The sequence below is a fragment of the Myotis nattereri genome (assembly GCF_964212035.1).
Source record: "Myotis nattereri genome assembly, chromosome: 13".
NCBI classification, from domain to species: Eukaryota; Metazoa; Chordata; class Mammalia; order Chiroptera; family Vespertilionidae; genus Myotis; species Myotis nattereri.
The window spans coordinates 36,274,153-36,293,226 of NC_138088.1; the positions used below are offsets into that span (position 1 = coordinate 36,274,153).

Sequence of the window (19,074 nt, forward strand, 5' to 3'; positions counted from 1 at the left end):
GATTTTAGAAAACATTAAGGAGAAAAGGGAAGCCATTGAAGAATTTTTCAAAGGAGAATGACGTGACCAGATTTGCATTTTAGAAAAATCACTCTGGCTGCAATTTGGAGAACAGACTGGAGGGAAGTAAACCAGAGGCTGGGGTCTCAGTAGGGCCCGGTGATCTGAATGACGGGGGTGGCCCTGGGATGGGAGGAAGTGGGCAGGTTACAGAGCAGTGTCCTTGGTAAGAAGACTCCGTGGTTGATTGAAAGAGGGTGAGGGAGAGAGAATGTCAAGAACAACTTCCAGGGGTCTCTTGGCCAAAGGAATATTCCCTTCATTGAGAAAACACGAGACAACAGACTGTGGACAGAGCTGGCTCGGGGGAAGACAAGGAAGGAGCTTGTAAAAGTTGACTTCCTATTCAACAGAGACTTGAAAATTTTGCCTGAACGGTTTATCTTTTTTTCAGCAGAGCTAACTGAGTTGCCCTTGTTCTAGGGGATGTATCCCATGTTGTCTCTACCTCTGCGTTAGTGCAGGTCTTTATATGTGGCGACACAAAAGTGTTTAACCCCTTCGTCTCTTCTCTTCTTTACCCGCCCGCTCTTGTGGGGAGGGAGACTCGAGAAAATCATCATAAAGAGAGAACTTGGTCACATAATAACACGCTGAAGTTAATGCCATGGGAGACGTCAGTATTAGCAAGAGAAATGTTGCCTGTGAAAGGGAAGGACCCTGAGCCTTAAGGATCTGAGAAGTTAGAGCCAGGACCTTAGAGGGAGGGGGTTGGGAGGGAGGGAGATAGAAGGAAGCTGCCCCTGGAAGATTGACTCTGGATTGTTAGGGGACTAGATAGAAAAGATTCAAAAATATTTCACACCATCCTCAGAACTCCGTATGTGTGCATGACCAGCTGCCTGCAAGAGCTGGTATGGACTATGCCTGAGTGTCCTCTCAAAGTGTTGGAGGCATAGCTAAGAGGTTATGTGTGTGATACTGTCTGGAGCGAGTTCTGGGGAGGGTACCAGTGCTGGTGTTTCATGATGGCCTTCAGACATGTCCTAACATGCCACACTATTCCCATACCCGTGCCCTTTCCTCTCTTCTCTCCACTGCCTGGGATGTTCTGTGCTTGGATTACTCCAGATTATCCCTCGGATTCCTCTGAAAGCCACCACCTCTAAGCAGTCTTTGTAGATATCCCCTCGCCCCATCAGATGATGTGCCTCCACATCTTAGACTCATAGCTCTCTATTTTTTACTTCATTGTACTTACTACAGGCATTTACTATATATATATATATGTATGTATTGATTTCTGTGATTATTTATTTCTTAGTATTCATCGAATTTTCTCATCACAGGTCTTAGCACCTGGTCCAACACCTGGCAACAAACACCTTGGAGATCAGGAGTTATCCACCAGGTGTGTTTTCTTGTTGGAGGCCTTTGACACTGCCAGAGCTGTCCTTAACCATGGTTAAACCTCAGTCCATTCCTGATGGAACTTCTTAAGGAACATTGTTTAGCATGCAGTAAACATTCTGCCCACCAGGGGTCTCTTTCCCCCATCATTGGGGCCAAAGAACTTATTCTTTTTTTTTTTTTTTTAGTATATTTTTATTGATTTCAGAGAGGAAGGGAGAGGGAGAGAGAGATAGAAACATCCATGATGAGAGAGAATTATTGATCAGTGCCTCCTGCACACCCCACACCAGGGATCAAGCCCGCAACCACGCATATGCCCTGATCAGGAATCCAGGTTCATCAATGTTCAACCACGAGGCCACCATAGACAGGCAAGAACTTATGCCTTTGTATCAGTGGTTTTCAAGCCTCGCAGCCCAAGGTGTGGTGGTGGCATACCACCACTTCTAGAACCTCAGGTCCAGTCTGAGCCTGGCAGAATCAGAATCTGCATTTTAAGATCCTCGTGTGATCCACATACATATTAACTACTGAGAAATACTGTTCTTACAGGGCAGTCCTAATCTAATAAACTTGGAAGAATAAGAATAAAATTGGAAGAATAACAACACCCCATCTAAATGGCCTTTTTCACTTATAGAAGTACTTAGAAAGAGGTTTAGAATGTGTTTGCTTTTATTATGAATATAAAATATACATACGACATAAGATACATTTACACATTTACAATTTGCCGTTACTTTCACCTTTTTGAGCAAATCCCATTCTGCATGGCCCCGTTGCCCACTCCTTCCACTGCACGCCGCTCACACTCGCAACATCCGCTTCACCTTAGCACAGTGCGTGAATACCAGGCCCAGCCGGAAAACGGCTGGCTTTCCTGTCCTTCTCTTCCATTCTACTGTTTCTGTCACCGTATGCATTTCCATTGCCTCAGACTTCAGCAGTAAAAATTCAGGAGAAAAGAGGGCGGCAATAATCACCTTTGTCTCTTAGAAACACCTTGAAATACCCTACGTGAGTGAGGTGACACATAGGCAGCCACTGAGCACAGCTCATTGCCATGGGTTACGGACTATCTACGGGAAGGCTCTGGAGCACTGTGTACGAATCAAGCTCTGCCCACCAAAGGACGAGCATAAAGAATCTGAGTATCAGTGATAGTGGGGTTCATTTAAGAATAAATAAATAAATGCACAGGAATAGATACAAATAAATAGAGTGGGTCGCCCTAAGGGAAATTTCAATGCCTATGTCCCAGTGCTTTCTTGAAACTTTACAAGGTGCAGCCTGACCATAGGTTGATGAGGAGAAGCAGGGTTCTGTAACTAAGTTGCTCTTCTCTGGGGCCCGGCCTTCAAAGGCCACCGGTGAGGAGCAGCTGAAGAAAGCCCGCGGTCGGTCGGTCGGTCGGTCGGTCGTGTCTCCTAGAATGCAGCTATGCGAGAGGTCTTGTAGGAGTTCTCTTTGAGGCTGTCAAATATCGCTTTGGTTCCGTTCTGCCAGTGTAACACCAGGTCCATCGGGGTCTTCCCAGCCTAATCAAAACAGATGAGGAAATTTGACTTCCAGATGGGAGGCATCTATAAATTCACATCCTCTCTCAAGATATGTTTAATGAGGTAATGGATGGATGTGTGTTTTCTGGAGTGTTTTATGCTTTCTTCTAAGTGATTTGCCGTTTCTCATGGGAATGCTTTCACTGTTTCTCATGGGAATGCTTTTTGGCATTTCAGATGAGCAATTTTTCCCCCCTATGGGACTATTTCAGGTATTAATAAAAATCCCCAGTTCCTATCAGTTTGTAAAATGATTCCTTGATTGACAAAAACTGGTGGTAACCCAGCTGCTTCGACGTGTTGGCTTAAATACTCAGGAATTGCTCAGAACTATTACTGCTCCAGGGGGTAGATTTTTCACAACTAGTTACATTGAGCTCTCTCCCAGGAAATTTTACTTTTCTGGAGGTGACATCAATGACATGTGTGAATAAATAATTTTTGACACCAAAATTCTTTTTCTTTTGAATGTCTCAAGATAGTCACAGAAAATTAAAATCATGGCACCTCTCAATTCTTGTCTTTAAATATGAGAAGTTCTAAAACTTTCCATCTCTATTCATTCAGAAGTCTCTGTTTAACACAGAGATTGCGAATTGGCAGCTTTGAGATGCAAATCAGTCTAGAGCAGTGATGGCGAACCTATGACATGCGTGTCAGAGGTGACACTTGAACTCATTTTTTTGGTTGATTTTTCTTTGTTAAATGGCATTTAAATATATAAAATAAATATCAAAAATATAAATCTTTGTTTTACCATGGTTGCAAATATCAAAAAATTTCTATATGTGACACGGCACCAGAGTTAAGTTAGGGTTTTTCAAAATGCTGACACGCCAAGCTCAAAAGGTTCACCATCACTGGTCTAGAAACCTGTTTTGTTTTGGCCCAAACAGCTTAGGTTTGGTGTGTGTGTGTGTGTGTGTGTGTGTGTGTGTGTATGTGTGTGTATTTTGTACATTGGAATTAATTGTCAACAGTTGGAAAATAAGAGATTTCCCAACTGAATTAGTGATCTCTGAAAAGCAAACAATCAGAAGAGCTGGCAGCATGAGACTGTGATTCCACAGAGCAACAAGGGGCTGGCTTGGGGAAGAGCCTCCACCTTGCAAAGTGATGTGCACAGATTCCTGCACCCACCCCCTTATGTTACTTGTCTGATCCGCCTGGCCCCTGTGCATATGGAGCTAGTGGCCCTGTAACCTTCACTTTGGAACTTCTCACACATCTCCCTTTATCAGCAGACATGAAGACAGTTTGGACAACAACACAATAACATATTGTGTGTGGTTTCCAATCCCTTCCAAGATGGTTTCCAATAGCTTACTGGTCTTTGTGGAACATTGACCCATTGGGTCAATGACATGAATAGTTTCAGAACCCGCATGCTTGGGTCTCTCACTGATATACAGAACTCTGAGCCCTATTTGTATATTTTTGGCTATTCCATAAATTCCTGGCACTCCTCTCTATTGAAATCTATCTCCTGATTTTCTGCCTAGTTACACAGTCTCCCCAATCTGTATGCTATTTATCTCTGCGGGTAGTGGCTCACAGTCTGAAGGAAAAAAAAATCATATTTTCTGCAGCTTTGGAGATTTGATTGAATCTACTCTTTTTCTGATACTTTAAATTATTAGATAAAGCCAATCCCAATATCAGGGGTGAAGGAATTCTACCTTTAACACTTTCCCACCCCAAGCAGCAGTCTCTATTTCTTGCACTTATTCTTTGTTCCTATCATCAAGCCAATTGTTTCCATGATAAAATATTCCTCTCAGTCTCATAGTAGTAATACAATAAGGAAAGAAATAACATTATATGATCACTGGGATTTTCTTTTTTTAAAAAAAAGCGATTCTCCAAAATCTTTCAAGTTATTTTTTCAGTAATTTACACCCTTTCCTCTGGGTGATATTTTTAAAGCTTATATTAGATGATGTTTGCCTGGGAATTGGGACCATAAGAAGTTGGTTTCGTTCCCTGCTTACAGATGAAGCTAAATTAATACATACTTGTAAAAGGGACTTATACAAGCATTTTCGAGGCCTAAATGTAGGAAATTATTTTGAGGGATGTGCAGATAAACCAAAGCGGAAAATAGATGGAGATTATCTCAAAAATATAGGCAACAGTATAGCAGCCCCTGAAAGAAAGTGGCAGCATGCGATGCTGTTGTCAGGAGGGAAGGACTGTGAATTCCTGGGATTAGATATTGATTGATTTGAGTTCATTGGCTCTGGCTGCATTGACCACTGTGGAATTTGAGACCCCCTTCAGGAAGGTGGTGTCTGTATTCCTGTCAACCCCAGGCCGTGCTCAGCCAGGATGGAACAGCAGATTGCACTTGTGTCCGTGGAGGTGAGCAATTGGACCATCTTTTATTTTCAAGACCAAATTCTAAAAGAATTACTAGATACCATATTAGACACTGAAGTCATAGCAGTCACTATGGCTCTCCCCATCTCTGACCAGGTGACCCGAGTCTGCCAAGGTTAGCAGGGATGGAATGGACCAAACGGGGCACTGAAACCGTTAGAGATGACCCCTGAAATACTACCATTGTGGGACGATTTTCAAGACAGTTTTATAAACTGGAAATCCTGCAGGCAGGGTCCCTTGTTTGGAGCACTTACACAGTTCTTGACATTGAGGTCTGCGCCGTACATAATCAGGAGTCGGATCATCTTGTAACGATTCAGTCTCACGGCGTCGTGCAGGGGGGTATCTCCTTCCTAGAGAAGCAGAGTGAACACGCTGAAGGGGGTCCTGAGGACAGAGGTGGGTACGTGGGTACCGGCTTGGGGAGTAATTCCAAATCAACAAGGACTAAACTCTGACTACTCACTCGGTCTTTGGCGTTGAGGTCCGCCTCGCAGGCGATGAGATGCTCCGCGCACTCGTAGTGGCCCGTCCTCACCGCCACGTGCAGCGCTGTGCTGAGCAACTGGGAGATTGAAGAACGAGGTGGATTTGCTGGGCGTGAAGACCGGGTTGTCCCAGACCCCGAGGCATGTGGGGGACCAGGCCAGTGGCCACTATGGTACCCCACACACAGCATGGGCTCTCAGCAGGATGGCAAAGGTGGGAGGAGGTGGAAAATGAGGAATGGAAAGGGGAGGGGGAGAGGGAGGAGAGGGGGAACAGGGAGAGAGGAGGAGGAGGGGAGAGGAAGAAGGCGGGGGGGGGGGGCGGGGGGGGGAGGGGGCCGCGGGGGGTGGGCGCAGGGCTGCAAGAGGAGAAATACCTTATCCCGGGCACTGATTTTTGCTCCTTTATTCAGCAACAATTTTAAGACATCCACGTTTCCTCCACGGCTTGCCCAGTGGATGGCTGTAGATTCAAGCTATACCCGGAAGGTAAAAGGACATGATGTAAGGTAAAGAAGAATCTGGTCAGAGGAATTAGTGCGGACTCGGTGTCTAAGGCCTGGGAACACCTGCTTTGCTAGGGCATCTGGTAGCAGTGGTTGTCCCCGTCTAGATCCCCAATGCCAACTATTGGAGTTGAAGGCTCTTTGCCAAATGTTTTAGCTAAACTCTTATGTGTGCGAACGGGAGTATATGCATGCATATGTGTGCGTCTGGCATGTGCATCGTTAGGAGGCTCTTAATCTAATAAATATGTATTAAGAAGAGTAAGAGCTACAACTCGATGAGAATTTCTCGTGCCAACATGTTGCTAGCCACCCTCGACTTGGTTGTCCTCCTGGCAACATTATGAGTGAGGTAGGTGGTACTGTGGTAAAATCAAGGCTCCACAGTAGTCATGTCTGCTCCCCAAGGACACACAGCTAGTGAATGGCAGGATAGATATGCAAACCCACTTTTAATCACTTTTGCCAAATACGAATACTCAAAAGTTCTAGAAAAAGTGTACTTCAAAATTCTGGCAGAATAAAAGCGGTCCCTTCCAAAAGATTTTAACTTGCATCTGACACCTCTTCCTGTGCCCCTGTTATTTATTATCTCCTGCCCGTCCTCATTTCTCCTTTGTGCTAGCATAGCTTCTGCAACTGGCCCCTCATCCCTTGTGGTCACTGCATGCTGCACTTACTCAAAGAGGGCCCCCTTTGCTGCTCTGGGTGGTTTGTCTCTGGCCTGTCAAATCCCACACTCATGAATGTTAGTGTCTTTCCATGCTAACTTTATTTTTTGTTTCTTTAATTGTTCTTCTGTGTGTCTTTTGGGTTCAGTTTTGGCCAAATCCTTTGTACTCTTCGTGTACCCTTTCCGCTTTGCTCTAAAGTCAAATTGAGCTGCATTTAAATAAATAAAGCATTTCCCAGCTCAATTTCAGTTCATAAAATACGCTGCATACTGGTCTTTGTAGAAATCACAGTGTTGAATTATTGAGGTCTGAAAAGCAGCTGCTTTCCATAGATGCAATTCATTTAGTATGCAGTCTAGCCCCAAATCACGTCTACGGCAGTCAGCATCTATCATATAAGGCATGCAGCGAGAGAATTCTGATTCATTGCTGGCAGCCCAGGGGCCTCGAGCCGACTGCCGTGTATAATGGGAGGGCGGGGATGTTGAAAGGCGAGTGTCGACTGTATTACTTCTCAGTAATGCTACTGACTTGATAATGACCCAGCTCTCTGATGACGATACTGAATTCTGCTCAACAGCTTTCACTTCCTCCTTTTCCCTGGAACACTTCTCTCCTTTTCAGTCTGTATAGAAAATACTTTCCACATGACCTAGTCCCATCTCTTGTGTGGAGAAATAAGCTTTTGCCTAGTTCTCTCAGATCAATTTCCAATCCAATCAGCCCAGTGTTTCATTTTAGCTTTTCTCAAGCTTCATATAGTCTATACATTTTGGCTTATTTCCAAACGAAGAAATATATTCACCATATCACGGAATTCGACCTGTGCTCCAGCTTCCAATAACTTCTCCACAATTGCCAGGTGTCCTTCCAAGCATGCTCTATGCAGAGCTGTCCGTTTATACTGTCAGAACAGAGATTAAAAGAGAGAAATGCATATAAAAATGTGCATAAATCCTTGCCGAAACCGGTTTGGCTCAGTGGATAGAGCATCGGCCTGTGGACTGAAGGGTCCCGGGTTCGATTCCGGTCAAGGGCATGTACGTGGGTTGCGGGCACATCCCCAGTGGGAGATGTGCAGGAGGCAGCTGATCGATGTTTCTCTCTCATCGATGTTTCTAACTCTCTATCTCTCTCCCGTCCTCTCTGTAAAAAATCAATAAAATATATATTAAAAAAAACATTTAAAAAAAATGTGCATAAATCCTTTCTAGTAGGTCTGCATCTGGGGACTCTGATGACTTAATTGATAGAAACTGGAGTGCTTCTTTATGAATTAGAAATGTTAAATTCACTAAAATTGCAGAACTAGAACAATTATCCTGCAACTGAGATTTGTGCTTCCTGCAAAGTACATTTCTAAGTGCCTAGAAGTCTATCTACATAGGGGGATGTGACGTCTTGCAGGTTCAAGACGACTTTCCCTCTATTGTATTTTGCACCTTCATTGTTGTGTGATATTTATCATGCAGATCAGACAGTTTTCTTTCATCTGGGACTGTTGGTGAGTTAAACATTGAAAAGTATTCCATTCATTTTAAGAAAATGGGAGCACTCATTTTCAGTTCAACTTCAGAAATGATTCCCTATTTACATTTCTGAATACAAAAAGGATTAGTGGTTTCTGTTAAATTGGCTTCATACAAATAGGTGAATTAGACTTATTAAAGCTGCAACAACTTTAGGCATGATTTCATGCCAGTGCCCTCCTTACGGATAAGGAAACTGAGATTGGGGAAATGGAAATCAAGTAGTGAAGTAGAGATAGAGCTGGCACGTGAGCACTAGTCTCTGAATTTTCCACCTAGAGCTGATGTGTTTGGGCACAATCAGAGGTGATGCTAATAATATACAGGGTATCCCCCCAAATGCATAGACACTTTGAATAATTATTAACTCCAATGGGTTAAATCTGTAAAGAAAGAAACATCAATTGAGCTATCAGGAAAAAGTGTATATACATTTTTGGGGGGCACTCTATTTCTGCAAAGGTAGTTTGTTGGCCTGGCCTTATTCAACGCCTATCCCAAGGATCTAAGAAGTTAAAGGCAAATGAAAAAGCCAGAAATATATGAGTCCAAAACAATTATTCAATCAATAGCACTAATCCAGGATTTTGTGGGGGGGGGGGGGTGGGTTTCTTTTGGACCACTGTACTCTTCTGTTATCCTGCTGACATATGTGGCAACAGCTGGGGAAAGCTGTTTCAGGTGGATTGATTTTTGGCACCATGTTAGCAAGGCTGCAGTAAAGCAGAAGAAACACAAAATTAATGAGCTGGGCTTTGCAGTGCTTTGTGTAAGCCTTACCTCATCACAGGCATCTGGATTGTTCTTGTCTGACAAGAATTTTTCTACTACTGGCAGTTTATTCTCCAGGGCAGCCTTCAGAAACCGAGGCACATCCACAGGTTCTGTCTAAAGCCAAAATAGGGCGAGAGTTACCCATGAGCGTCCCAACATTCAATCAAACCCTCCACAAGTTTATTCCCCGTAGCACACACGCCAGACGTGTGAGACTATAAAGCCTAAAGCCCTTACGATGATTTCAGGTTCAGGTTCCTTCACAACCGGAACTTTAGTTTTCCTGTATTTTTTCTTTTTCTTCAGTTGAATGATAACTTCAAGGTCTTCTAAATTTTCAAGCTTTGATCTTTGTTCTAGTTTTTTCTTCTTGAGCTAAAAAAAGAAAACCGTGTTTCAAAATATGTTGAGTTCTACTGACAAGCATTCTGGTTGTGTCTAAACAAAACCTGCAAGGTCTGAAATAAGTATGTATACTGCATGAGCAAAAGAATAGAAAAAATAAGTCTTTGGTTTCAGTTTAGTCATTTCTTATTCGAGGATTTGGGGGTCTGATTTTTTAATTAATTGTCTTCATCTTCACTTATCTTGCATGTAGCATCAGCTTTTGACTAATTGGAGATAGGATCTAGTCTCTAAGTCATGATTTTGTAATTGCTGCCATAAACCCCAGATTTCTGTCAAATTTTTTCATCATACTCAAGAATTTTTTTTTTACCCAAAATAATCTAATAATGAGTGCTAAGGTTTGAAATATCAATGCCAATCTCTTTCAGGTGGCCCAGTAAGCAGGGCCCATGAAACAGACTGTCTGAGGACTACAGCTAACTAATGCATGTTTTATCTGTCATTAGTAAGTAATGAAAATTCACCCAGGAACACAGATCTTAGCAACACAGATAGTAGACACAGTCAAAGAATGATCCTTAGACCACAAACCATGTTATTGAGAGAAAGGGGTCTCTCTTTTTTGGGATAAACTAGATGCATGTGACATCAGAAATTCACTGGACACATTTCTCTTTCCAAGTCTTTCAATCAGAACATGGTCAAAGAACCTTCGATCATTGATTCAGAGTCTGGAGGACATAGTCTCATGAAAGAATTCTTTCCCACAACATATCCCATAGAAGTTGTCTCTTTACAGGGGTTCATATTTGGTATGAAACATCTTTGTCATGGTGGCATTTATTTTGTTTCTCTCTTTGCTTCTTCCTGCTTGGCATCACCTTTTCCCTATGCTATCCCTAACCTCCCACTAGTGGATCTCATGGAGGGTTCTTACCTCTGCCTCTCGCTGTTTCTCAATTTTCCACTGCTGCTCTGCAAGGCTCACTGAGTGGGCCGGAAGTGTTTTCAGGTCCTCGTGCTTTTCCAAAGTAACAGCAGCTTCATACTCTCCATCTGTGAAATCCTCAGGGAGGAACTCCCCAGTATCCCCACTGCCATTCTTCTTCCCTGTGACCTACGAGGGAAGAAGATGGCAGGTCAGAGTAGCAGGGCTTGTCCTGGGGTTGTCCTCTGCGGAGGATGCTGCAGGAGGCCCCTGGTCCTCCTCCCTGGCAACAGCCGCCCCCGTGCAGCTGTCAGATCTCAGGTGTGACCCATTGCTGCGATGTTCCAGGACTACCTTCAGGTAGTTGTCCTGCTGTCTTAGTTAAATCAAGGTTTAGGTTAGATTGATATGCTGAAATACACTTAATCCACTTAGTCACATTTCTCCTAGGAAAATCATAACCACCCCCTCTGAATATTTAAAATTCCTTCATTTTATTACTTATGATAACTCTTGGCCTTGAGTTGAAAAGTTTTCTGACACATGTTCTTGCCATAGAGCTTCTTCCCTAAGGCATTTTGATAATGACATGTGAGTGTACACTTTAGTAATAAAACCAAAAAGGAAAAGGTAATAAATAGGAAACATGTAGAAAAGTCATTGCTCCCAGCTCCATTTTTCCAGTGCCAATCATTTTATCACATAAACCAACCATTTTCCATATATGACACTTTCACTGTGCATTCTGTACCTGTGCATTATGCCTGAAAGAAAAAGGACATTTTCATTTTCAAATTAAAACCAAACCAGTTTTCATTGCATAAAAATAACATGTCTTACGTACCAGCTCTTCCACTTTCAGCATCATCATGTTGGTCTGAAGTTTGTCTGTATGTTTTTCTCCTGCGGAATGAATCCCTTCAGTCGGCCCTGCTGGACTCCTCCACACGGGGCAGCTTATATAGCCAGGGCTGGGTGAGATAATCTTCCAACCTGGGAACCCAAGTAACACCCCCGCCCCCACCAGTGGCCAGCTCAGAGGCAGGTGAATTTTCGTTCCAGACTCAGTGTCTGGGAAGCAGAAGAGGGAGGAGATGACAGGCAACCCCACTGAATATGTGAATCAAGAGGAAATGTGAGAGGGCCATTCCTTTGGCAGTGACCACACCGCTCAGCAATGCCAGTCATCCTATTTATCGGGAAGCCAGGGGACAGCTGCCTGTTGATATTGCACCACAACACTGCTCTTTTGCCTTCTTTGTCAGCTTTCATATGACTAACTCTATCAGGAAAATGTAAATACCCTGCACATCACACTCCCGGTAATATCTTTCTGATAACCGGACTTATCAGCACTTCACTTGGGGGAAGTGTTACTTCAGGACATCCTATTCCCATGGGTAAACAGCCTGAGAGGAAAGGATCCGAGTCCGCATGGCCCTTGTCTATATCTGTTGGAATTCTCTGGAGTGATGTCTGGGGCTAAAAAGGCCCCATGACATGCCTTCTTGCCATCATTATAAGAAATTGAAAGCATTCAGTAATGCACTTTTGTTTTATGCTGTCATTGGCCATAATTAGCATATGACATGCTTACTGTCTTCTAAAACAGCATACTTACTGGAGCAATTTTTATTCAAAAAGATCCAAATGGTCCAGAGATAGATTATATGAAACCAGTTATTTGCAACGGTACGACCTTGATTAGGTCATAGAGCCAAAGTTCTCAGATACTGTGGGTAAAAGACTTCTATGGAAGCTTGTCGAAAATGCACACCCCTGGGCCCCTCTTCAGAGCATCTGAGTTCATTTATGGTGAGCCCTAGGAATCTGTATTTACAAAGCACTCAGATCATTGGGATGCATCAAGGTTTGTGATGCATTGCCAGAGAAGCAAAGAGCTGTGCTTTGGGCAGGGATGTTTCAGGTTTCTCATCTCTGAGGTGTTACCTTATGTAAAAATATTTAGGTCTCATCCTGGCTGTCATGACTCAGTGATTGGAGAGTCAGTCCTTGCACTGAAGGGTCTCGGGTTTGATTTCCGGTCAAGGGCAAGTATCTGGGTTGCAGGCTCCATCCCTAGCTCCAGTTGGGGCATGTGCAGAAGGCAACCAGTCGTTTTTTGAGAGAGATGTCTCTCTCACATTGATGTTTCTTTTTCTTTTCTCTCTCTCTCTCTCCCTCCCTCCCTCCCTCCCTCCTCCCTTCCACGCTCTCTCTGAAAATCTATAGGAAAAATATCCCTGGGAGAGGATATATAAATATAAATATAAATAAATAAATATATATATGTATATATATGTATATATATATATCTTTTAATAGTTAAAGGAGAAATGGGTTACTATCTTCAAAGCCATTTAAAACCTATTTTTAAAGCAAAAGAAACAAAAGAAGAGGGAAAGAGTATTAATGAGGGGAGTGCTAATTAGGATGTTATAGTGACCTTTCTGTGTCTACATGCCTTCAAACTTACCCACTCAACAAACCTAGCTGCCATTCTCTCCTGCCCCTTCTACTAATTAGCCCATGGATGGTTTCTCCAGAACTTTCTGAGTGAGACATTGACTCCCAAAACTAAACACTGGCTGAGAGGGACCTTCCCAGTAATCCCTATGCCTGTTTTGATCTCCTAATGTTCTCTCCTAAAGGAATTTTATCTAAAGGAAATTTCCTAGTGTTTTCTTTGAGGTGGCGACAGCTGTTACCATGTTCACTGGCCTCTTTACATAAGAAGAGGCCATTTAAATTTTCCTACCATTTCTTATGCCTTTTTGTCCCAGGTCAAACTCAACCTGAGGGGAGTGTTAGGAGTTATCTTGGGGGAAGAGTCATGGATTGTTTAAGAGTTATTATTATTATTATTATTATTATTATTATTATTAATTTTACAGAGAAGCAAAGAGAAAGAAAGAGATTTGTTGTTCTACTTATTTCTGCATTCACTGGTGATTCTTACATGTTCTGGGAGGGGGGATCGAACCCACAACCTTGGAGTATTGGGACAACACTCTAACCAACTGAGCTACCTGGCCGGGGCCTGTTTATGAGTCTTGAAGATGGAACCCCAGAGCTATTGGTACCCTCCAAGTTCAAGCATGACCAGTGCTTTCGTTTTACAGAAGTGAAGCCGAGCAACAGACACATTAAGTAACTCGCTGTAGATACACAGCTCATTGGTGGATGCAGGCTTAAGAGTTTTCATTCCATCCAACAGAAGCAGAGAATCACTGATCTCAGAGCAGATTTTCTAGGACAGTTCATACCTAGACCCACTCAGCGCCCAACCAAAACTGATGAAAAGGCTCTTCAGTGTTCAGAGCACCTGAGAGAATGCAAGTAAAAGTGGCTCACCATGCCCATTCCCACTGCTAGTCACTTAATCATCCCCTCAATCCTGGCTGGTTCCAGGAAGTCTTGAAGAAAACTTTGCAGAGGATGACACTTGAGGAAGGGTTGGTGGAATGGGCTGAACTTAAAAAAGGGCGCAAGCTGGGCAGATCCTCAGATACCTTCAGGGCCGGCAAAATCACCACCGGGCCTCTCCTTTCCCCATGTTGATATTGTTTGTCACAGAATCCAAGAGGATTCTAGGTACATTTAAACATTTAGCTCTCAAACAACACATAAGACAAAACTGTATTTTCAAATCATTATTCATTGAAATTGCAAACAAAGCTTCTCAACTAGAAGAGAGTTCTCTCTCTAGTTGTTTTTAAGGAGTTTCCATCCGTAAAAGTTCCCCTAGCGGGGTAAATCCCAAAGTGTGTAGACTTGGCTTTATTCTAGCCTCAGAGTATGCGTAACCTTTTCTTATCCAGATGAATTGAGACAACAAAGCCCCAAGTTGGTTCTGCAATCACTGAGCAACCGGTGCTAACAGTCCACGACCAGAATGACCAGGGGAATGGTCCCTGAGCTTTGCCAGTTCCCTCTTGAGCCTTTTCCCACTGCCTGCAGGATTTGTGCATTTCAGCGGGACAGAATATAACCTGTGTACAGCTTATAGAGGAGAAACTGAGAGGCAGAGAAGCAGGGCCTAAAGCACTTCTTGCTGCCACCCAGGGTTTAAAGACATGCCCAGATGCCCCCCGTGTTCATGTGCAATGGCTCGGCTCCAAGGACGATTTCATCTTTCCAAATTTTAAGATACCTCTACTCAGACATTTTCTTTTTCTTACTATATTTTCTTAACTATATGTGATATCTATATCTCTATCTATCTATCTAGACAAATAGATATTATAGATAGATAGAGATATAGGTATTTGTTTTTGTTAAAAATTAAAACATGGCTCAGTTGGAGCATCATCCTGTACACTGAAAGGTTGCAGGTTCCATTCCCTGTCAGGGCACATACCTAGGTTTCAGGTTCAATATCCAGTCAGGGTGTGTATGGGAGGCAGCCAATTGATATTTCTCTCTCACATCGATGTCTCTTTCTCTCTCTCTCCCTTTCTCTAAGGTCAATGAACATATCCTGGGGTGAGGATTACAAACAAAACTTTTAAGTATCAGAAGGTTGCTTAATTACAACCGTACTGAGTGTTGATTTGGTACTTGATTTCCCCTCCCCACCTCAATAATAAGTTTTAGAGATTGTCTTCTACCAGCACAAACAAATCTATCTCATTATTTTAAACAACTTCATAGATTTATTTCCATGTGTGGATATACCATTGCCTATTTAACCATTCTCATATTTAGGGCATATAAGCTGTTTTTTTCCAAAAGGTCACTTTCATGTGCTACATTCAAAGGCACCTGATAGCACATAAAATGTTATTGTTATTAATGCTCCTTGTCCTTAGAACACCTGTCTAGACACTGAAAGGAAGGCCTCCGAGGCCTGGAGCCAGACTCTCACTTAGAAGACACCTTGTTCCGCTGTTGTACTTACAATTGCTCATTTTGCCATCCCTCTTAATAGCCTTCCCAGGCCCAGCTGCCACTCACCTTCCTTGGCTCGGAGAAGTAGCTGACTTTGCCTGACTAGGAATGCAAGTATCTGACGGCCAAGCCCTGGTTCAGTTACACACTCGAAGGTGCCAAAGGGAGGTCACACAGTGAAGCAAACAAGGTTCAAGGTTGTTCCCCCTCCCCTGCCAACCGGAATGGAATCACCTGTACTAGTTCAAAGGCCAGAAGCACTGAGCCATTCTGAGCAGGATTGTGGTGTCTGCTTTCATCCCTTCTTAAAGTACAGAGTCAAGATTGAAGTCCTCTTCTTCTCGGGGCTCTGAGAAGAAGATGCACACACACAACTGTGAGCAACATAGGACAAGTTCTTTCTGCGGTTATCAGCGGCCTTCAACGTTAGAGACAGGCAAAGGCTGTGGAGGTCTTACCAGACCTTACAGCAGGTGCCTTGTTCCAGGAACTAAGGTGTTCCAACTCTGATTCTGCCACACGTGCAAACCCCTGTCAGCCAACACGACCACATGGCTGTTCTGTAAACTCAGCCAAAACAGCCTCTGTTCAGGTAGGCCCTCGGGCATAAAAGGTTCATTTCCAGATAAAGGAAACCACATTCTAGCAGCAGATTTCAGCCCATTTCCTAGTCTGTCATGGGTCAGGCGTTTTCTAACACCAAGAGACAAACTGCTCTGCCAGAGAAGGCGGCAGTTACATGTGTATGAAGTTGTGAAGAAGCAAGGGCATGGGATTTTAATCCTGGCTCTGCACTGTGTCTAGCTGAGCAAGTCCCTTCACCCCTTAGAGTCTCAGATCCTCACGTTACAAGGACAGCTTTGAACAGAAAGATTTCTGGGGCCCTACAGTTTTATTGAGGTCTCAAAACTACTGAATCAAAAGGTAGAAACAAACAGTAATGGCTACAGCATCACATGCAGACAGCAGAGTGGATTCTCCAAAGCCTCTAAAATAGGCAGTGGTCCAGAAAGCCTTCACCAGCCCAGTGTATTTCAACTATTTTTAAGACATGCCCCCATTCGATAACTGTGAAAAATCTCAGTTCTGGCCAGTGTGGCTCGGTGGGTTGGGTGCTGTCCTGTGCACTGAAAGGTTGCTGGTTCAATTACCAGTCAGGGTACCATGTAGGAGGCAGCCAGTTGATGTTTCGCTCTCACACTGGTATTTCTCTCCCTCTCCCTCCTTCTCTCTCTCTCTCTCTCTCTCTCTCTCTCTCTCTCTCTCTCTCTCTCTTCTCTCTCTCTCTCTCTCTCTCTCTCTCTCTCTCTCTCTTTCTCAAAATAAAAAAATAAATCTCACACCTTCTGTTAACATGCATAGAAAATGTCAAGATCAACTTGAGGTCCAAACCAAACCAAAGCAATGGCAATTTTGAATATGTTTTTCCAAACTTCCATGGACCTTAGAGATTTTGATAAGGCTTCTCTCCTCCTTCCCCTCTGAGAATCTCTGCCCAAATTTTGCCTTTGCTGGAGCCTGTGTCAAAAAGGTAGCAATAAAAGATCAAAAAGGGCTGTCAGTGACTTCATATTAAAATTCTTATTTCTCCAAACAATGGATTCTCTTTGAGGCCCTTACACTAATTCTTATAGTCTTAGTAAGGCAAAGCCTTTACCAGTCAACTTTCTGAGACTGTGATAAGGATGAGTGGACTGTCTTTTACAACTTGGCGAAGAATGGGTGTGCTGGAAAATGAGCTAATATGAATGCATAATGATTCCCTCTCCTGCCCCCCCAAACTTTCTGAAAAGCTGAACTTACTTCATAAGATGAAATTTCACTGAATGGACAGTAGGATGATAGAGAGTTTGCACTGAGGCATTTTTTAAAAAGGAAGTCTGATTGTCATAGTAACGCTCTGAAAAGGCTTTGATGCAACCTTGGAATTACTTCACATCCAATTACACAGGACATCCACTTGGGGTGAGAGATAAGTGCTTCTGTGACTGCAAACACAGAAAGAAAATCCATTTACCCTTTTTAGCCAATTTATTAAAGCAGGGGAGAATTATTTTTAAAATGCAATTTCTGACTTCAAGTAAGGAGGAGTATTAGAAAAATATTTCTTGGTGTAGTTTAGAGTTTCCTAATAAAAGAGAAAATACTGCAAGAAATCGCAAGTATGGGTTCTTTGGGAAGCAGAGAGATTTGGGGCTCGGACAAGCACTGAGCTGTCATTGAGTCTGGTCCTTGGTCATCAGGAAGGGCCAGGCGCAGGCAGGCAGGACCTCTTACCTTAAGGACTAAAACCTCCCTGTGTAAACATCCTGATGCTGGAAGTCTCACTGCCACCGTTTCTTATGATTTTCTAAGAGCTTGGCACCTTAGTCTGTTTGTCTCATTCTAGCTTCAGGACAGACCATCACCCTCAGAGACATTTGCTGAGCACTTTTGTACAATGAGTCTTGCTAGGTCCACAGAGAAAAGCTAGAAGATGGAGTTCCTGCCATTGAAATCTTACAGGAACTACCCCCTGCCATCAGCTCAAAACCATTCTTATAACTAGGTATTGTTAAAGCTCTTCAGAACATCACATTTTGGAACATAGAAAGAGTTTCAATATGTCTTGCCCATCCCCTAAATAAACACATTGGAACAAGGTAAGTGGTTTTGCCCCAAATCACATGCGGAGTCAGGATACAAATCTAGGTCTCCCTAATCGAGGCCAAATGAAAAGTATCTGAGCATTTTTCTCCGCAAAGATATGCTAGCTGATATATACTGCTTACCTCCCTTCTAAGTAAATACCCATATATGTATTTTTTAATGTTTTCTGTCTCCCTCCTTCCTATACAGAGATTTATAGCTCTGTCGCTTTAAAAAATATGTATAGGCTCACATTCCTTCGAGAAATAGCTGATTCCAGGTCTGGAACAGGGAAGGTACAAGATGAACTTAGAACTATTCCTGCTGGAAAGCAGGCAGATACTCATGGACTAATGGGGGCTTGCCAAAAGGAGCAGCTGTAAGGGGCTTGTGCTATCTAAATTTGGGATATGTTGAGTGTTGAAAAGAATAATGATGGTAATTTATGAATGCAACAAGTACCCTATTGAGTCCATAGTGATACTCAATACCTACATGATGTAAATGTATAAATAAGTAAATAGAGAAAGGGGAAAGGAAAAGCTCTTCATTACAGAAGAACGCCAGGTAATCAATGGAGAGAAAAGGACATTAGAAAGTTCACTATTTTACCACCCCCAATGAAATAGCTAACTCGGGCAAAGATCACCAAGGAATACTAAAACCATTTTGTGAAATGTCATTGGGTGTCAGGATATTCTCATGGTATTAAAGGATCACACAGGTTACTTATTAAATACTAAGGGGCAAAGGCACCTCTACAATGGAGAGACCCAGCCGGCACCCCCTTCACAACTGAGCAAACTTATGGTCAAGAGAAGTGGTAGGGCCCAGGTATCAGTATTTTTTAAGCCTTTCCAGCTGATTCTAATTTCCAGCCGGAATTGAGAATACCATCCTAGTGCTTAGATTTACACGAATATATTTGTAATCTTACATACATATTTTCTTAAAG

At 43.0% G+C, this 19,074-nt stretch overlaps 1 protein-coding gene across 1 annotated transcript; it reads right to left on the reverse strand.

The window, feature by feature from the left end:
* Positions 1-2,066: 2,066 nt before the first annotated feature.
* On the reverse strand, positions 2,067-11,661 carry ANKRD1 (ankyrin repeat domain 1). Its single transcript, XM_081104442.1, has 9 exons — positions 11,446-11,661; positions 10,611-10,790; positions 9,563-9,700; positions 9,332-9,439; positions 7,828-7,926; positions 6,220-6,318; positions 5,821-5,919; positions 5,609-5,707; positions 2,067-2,951 (listed from the first exon to the last, which is right to left on the reverse strand). The coding sequence occupies exons 1-9, from the start codon at positions 11,470-11,472 to the stop codon at positions 2,841-2,843; spliced, it is 960 nt and encodes a 319-aa protein (XP_080960568.1). The 5' UTR covers positions 11,473-11,661; the 3' UTR covers positions 2,067-2,840.
* Between the last annotated feature and the right edge of the window lie 7,413 nt (positions 11,662-19,074).

What these genes read in the sequence shown, in the direction of transcription:
- ANKRD1 (XM_081104442.1), bottom strand. Translation starts at nt 11,472, where the DNA reads ATGATGATGCTGAAAGTGGAAGAGCTG. An exon ending in AGGTCGAATTCCGTGATATG is followed by an intron (nt 6,319 to 7,827) that starts GTGAATATATTT and finishes TTCCGGGTATAG; the next exon opens with CTTGAATCTACAGCCATCCA. An exon ending in AAATCAGTGCCCGGGATAAG is followed by an intron (nt 5,920 to 6,219) that starts GTATTTCTCCTC and finishes TCAATCTCCCAG; the next exon opens with TTGCTCAGCACAGCGCTGCA.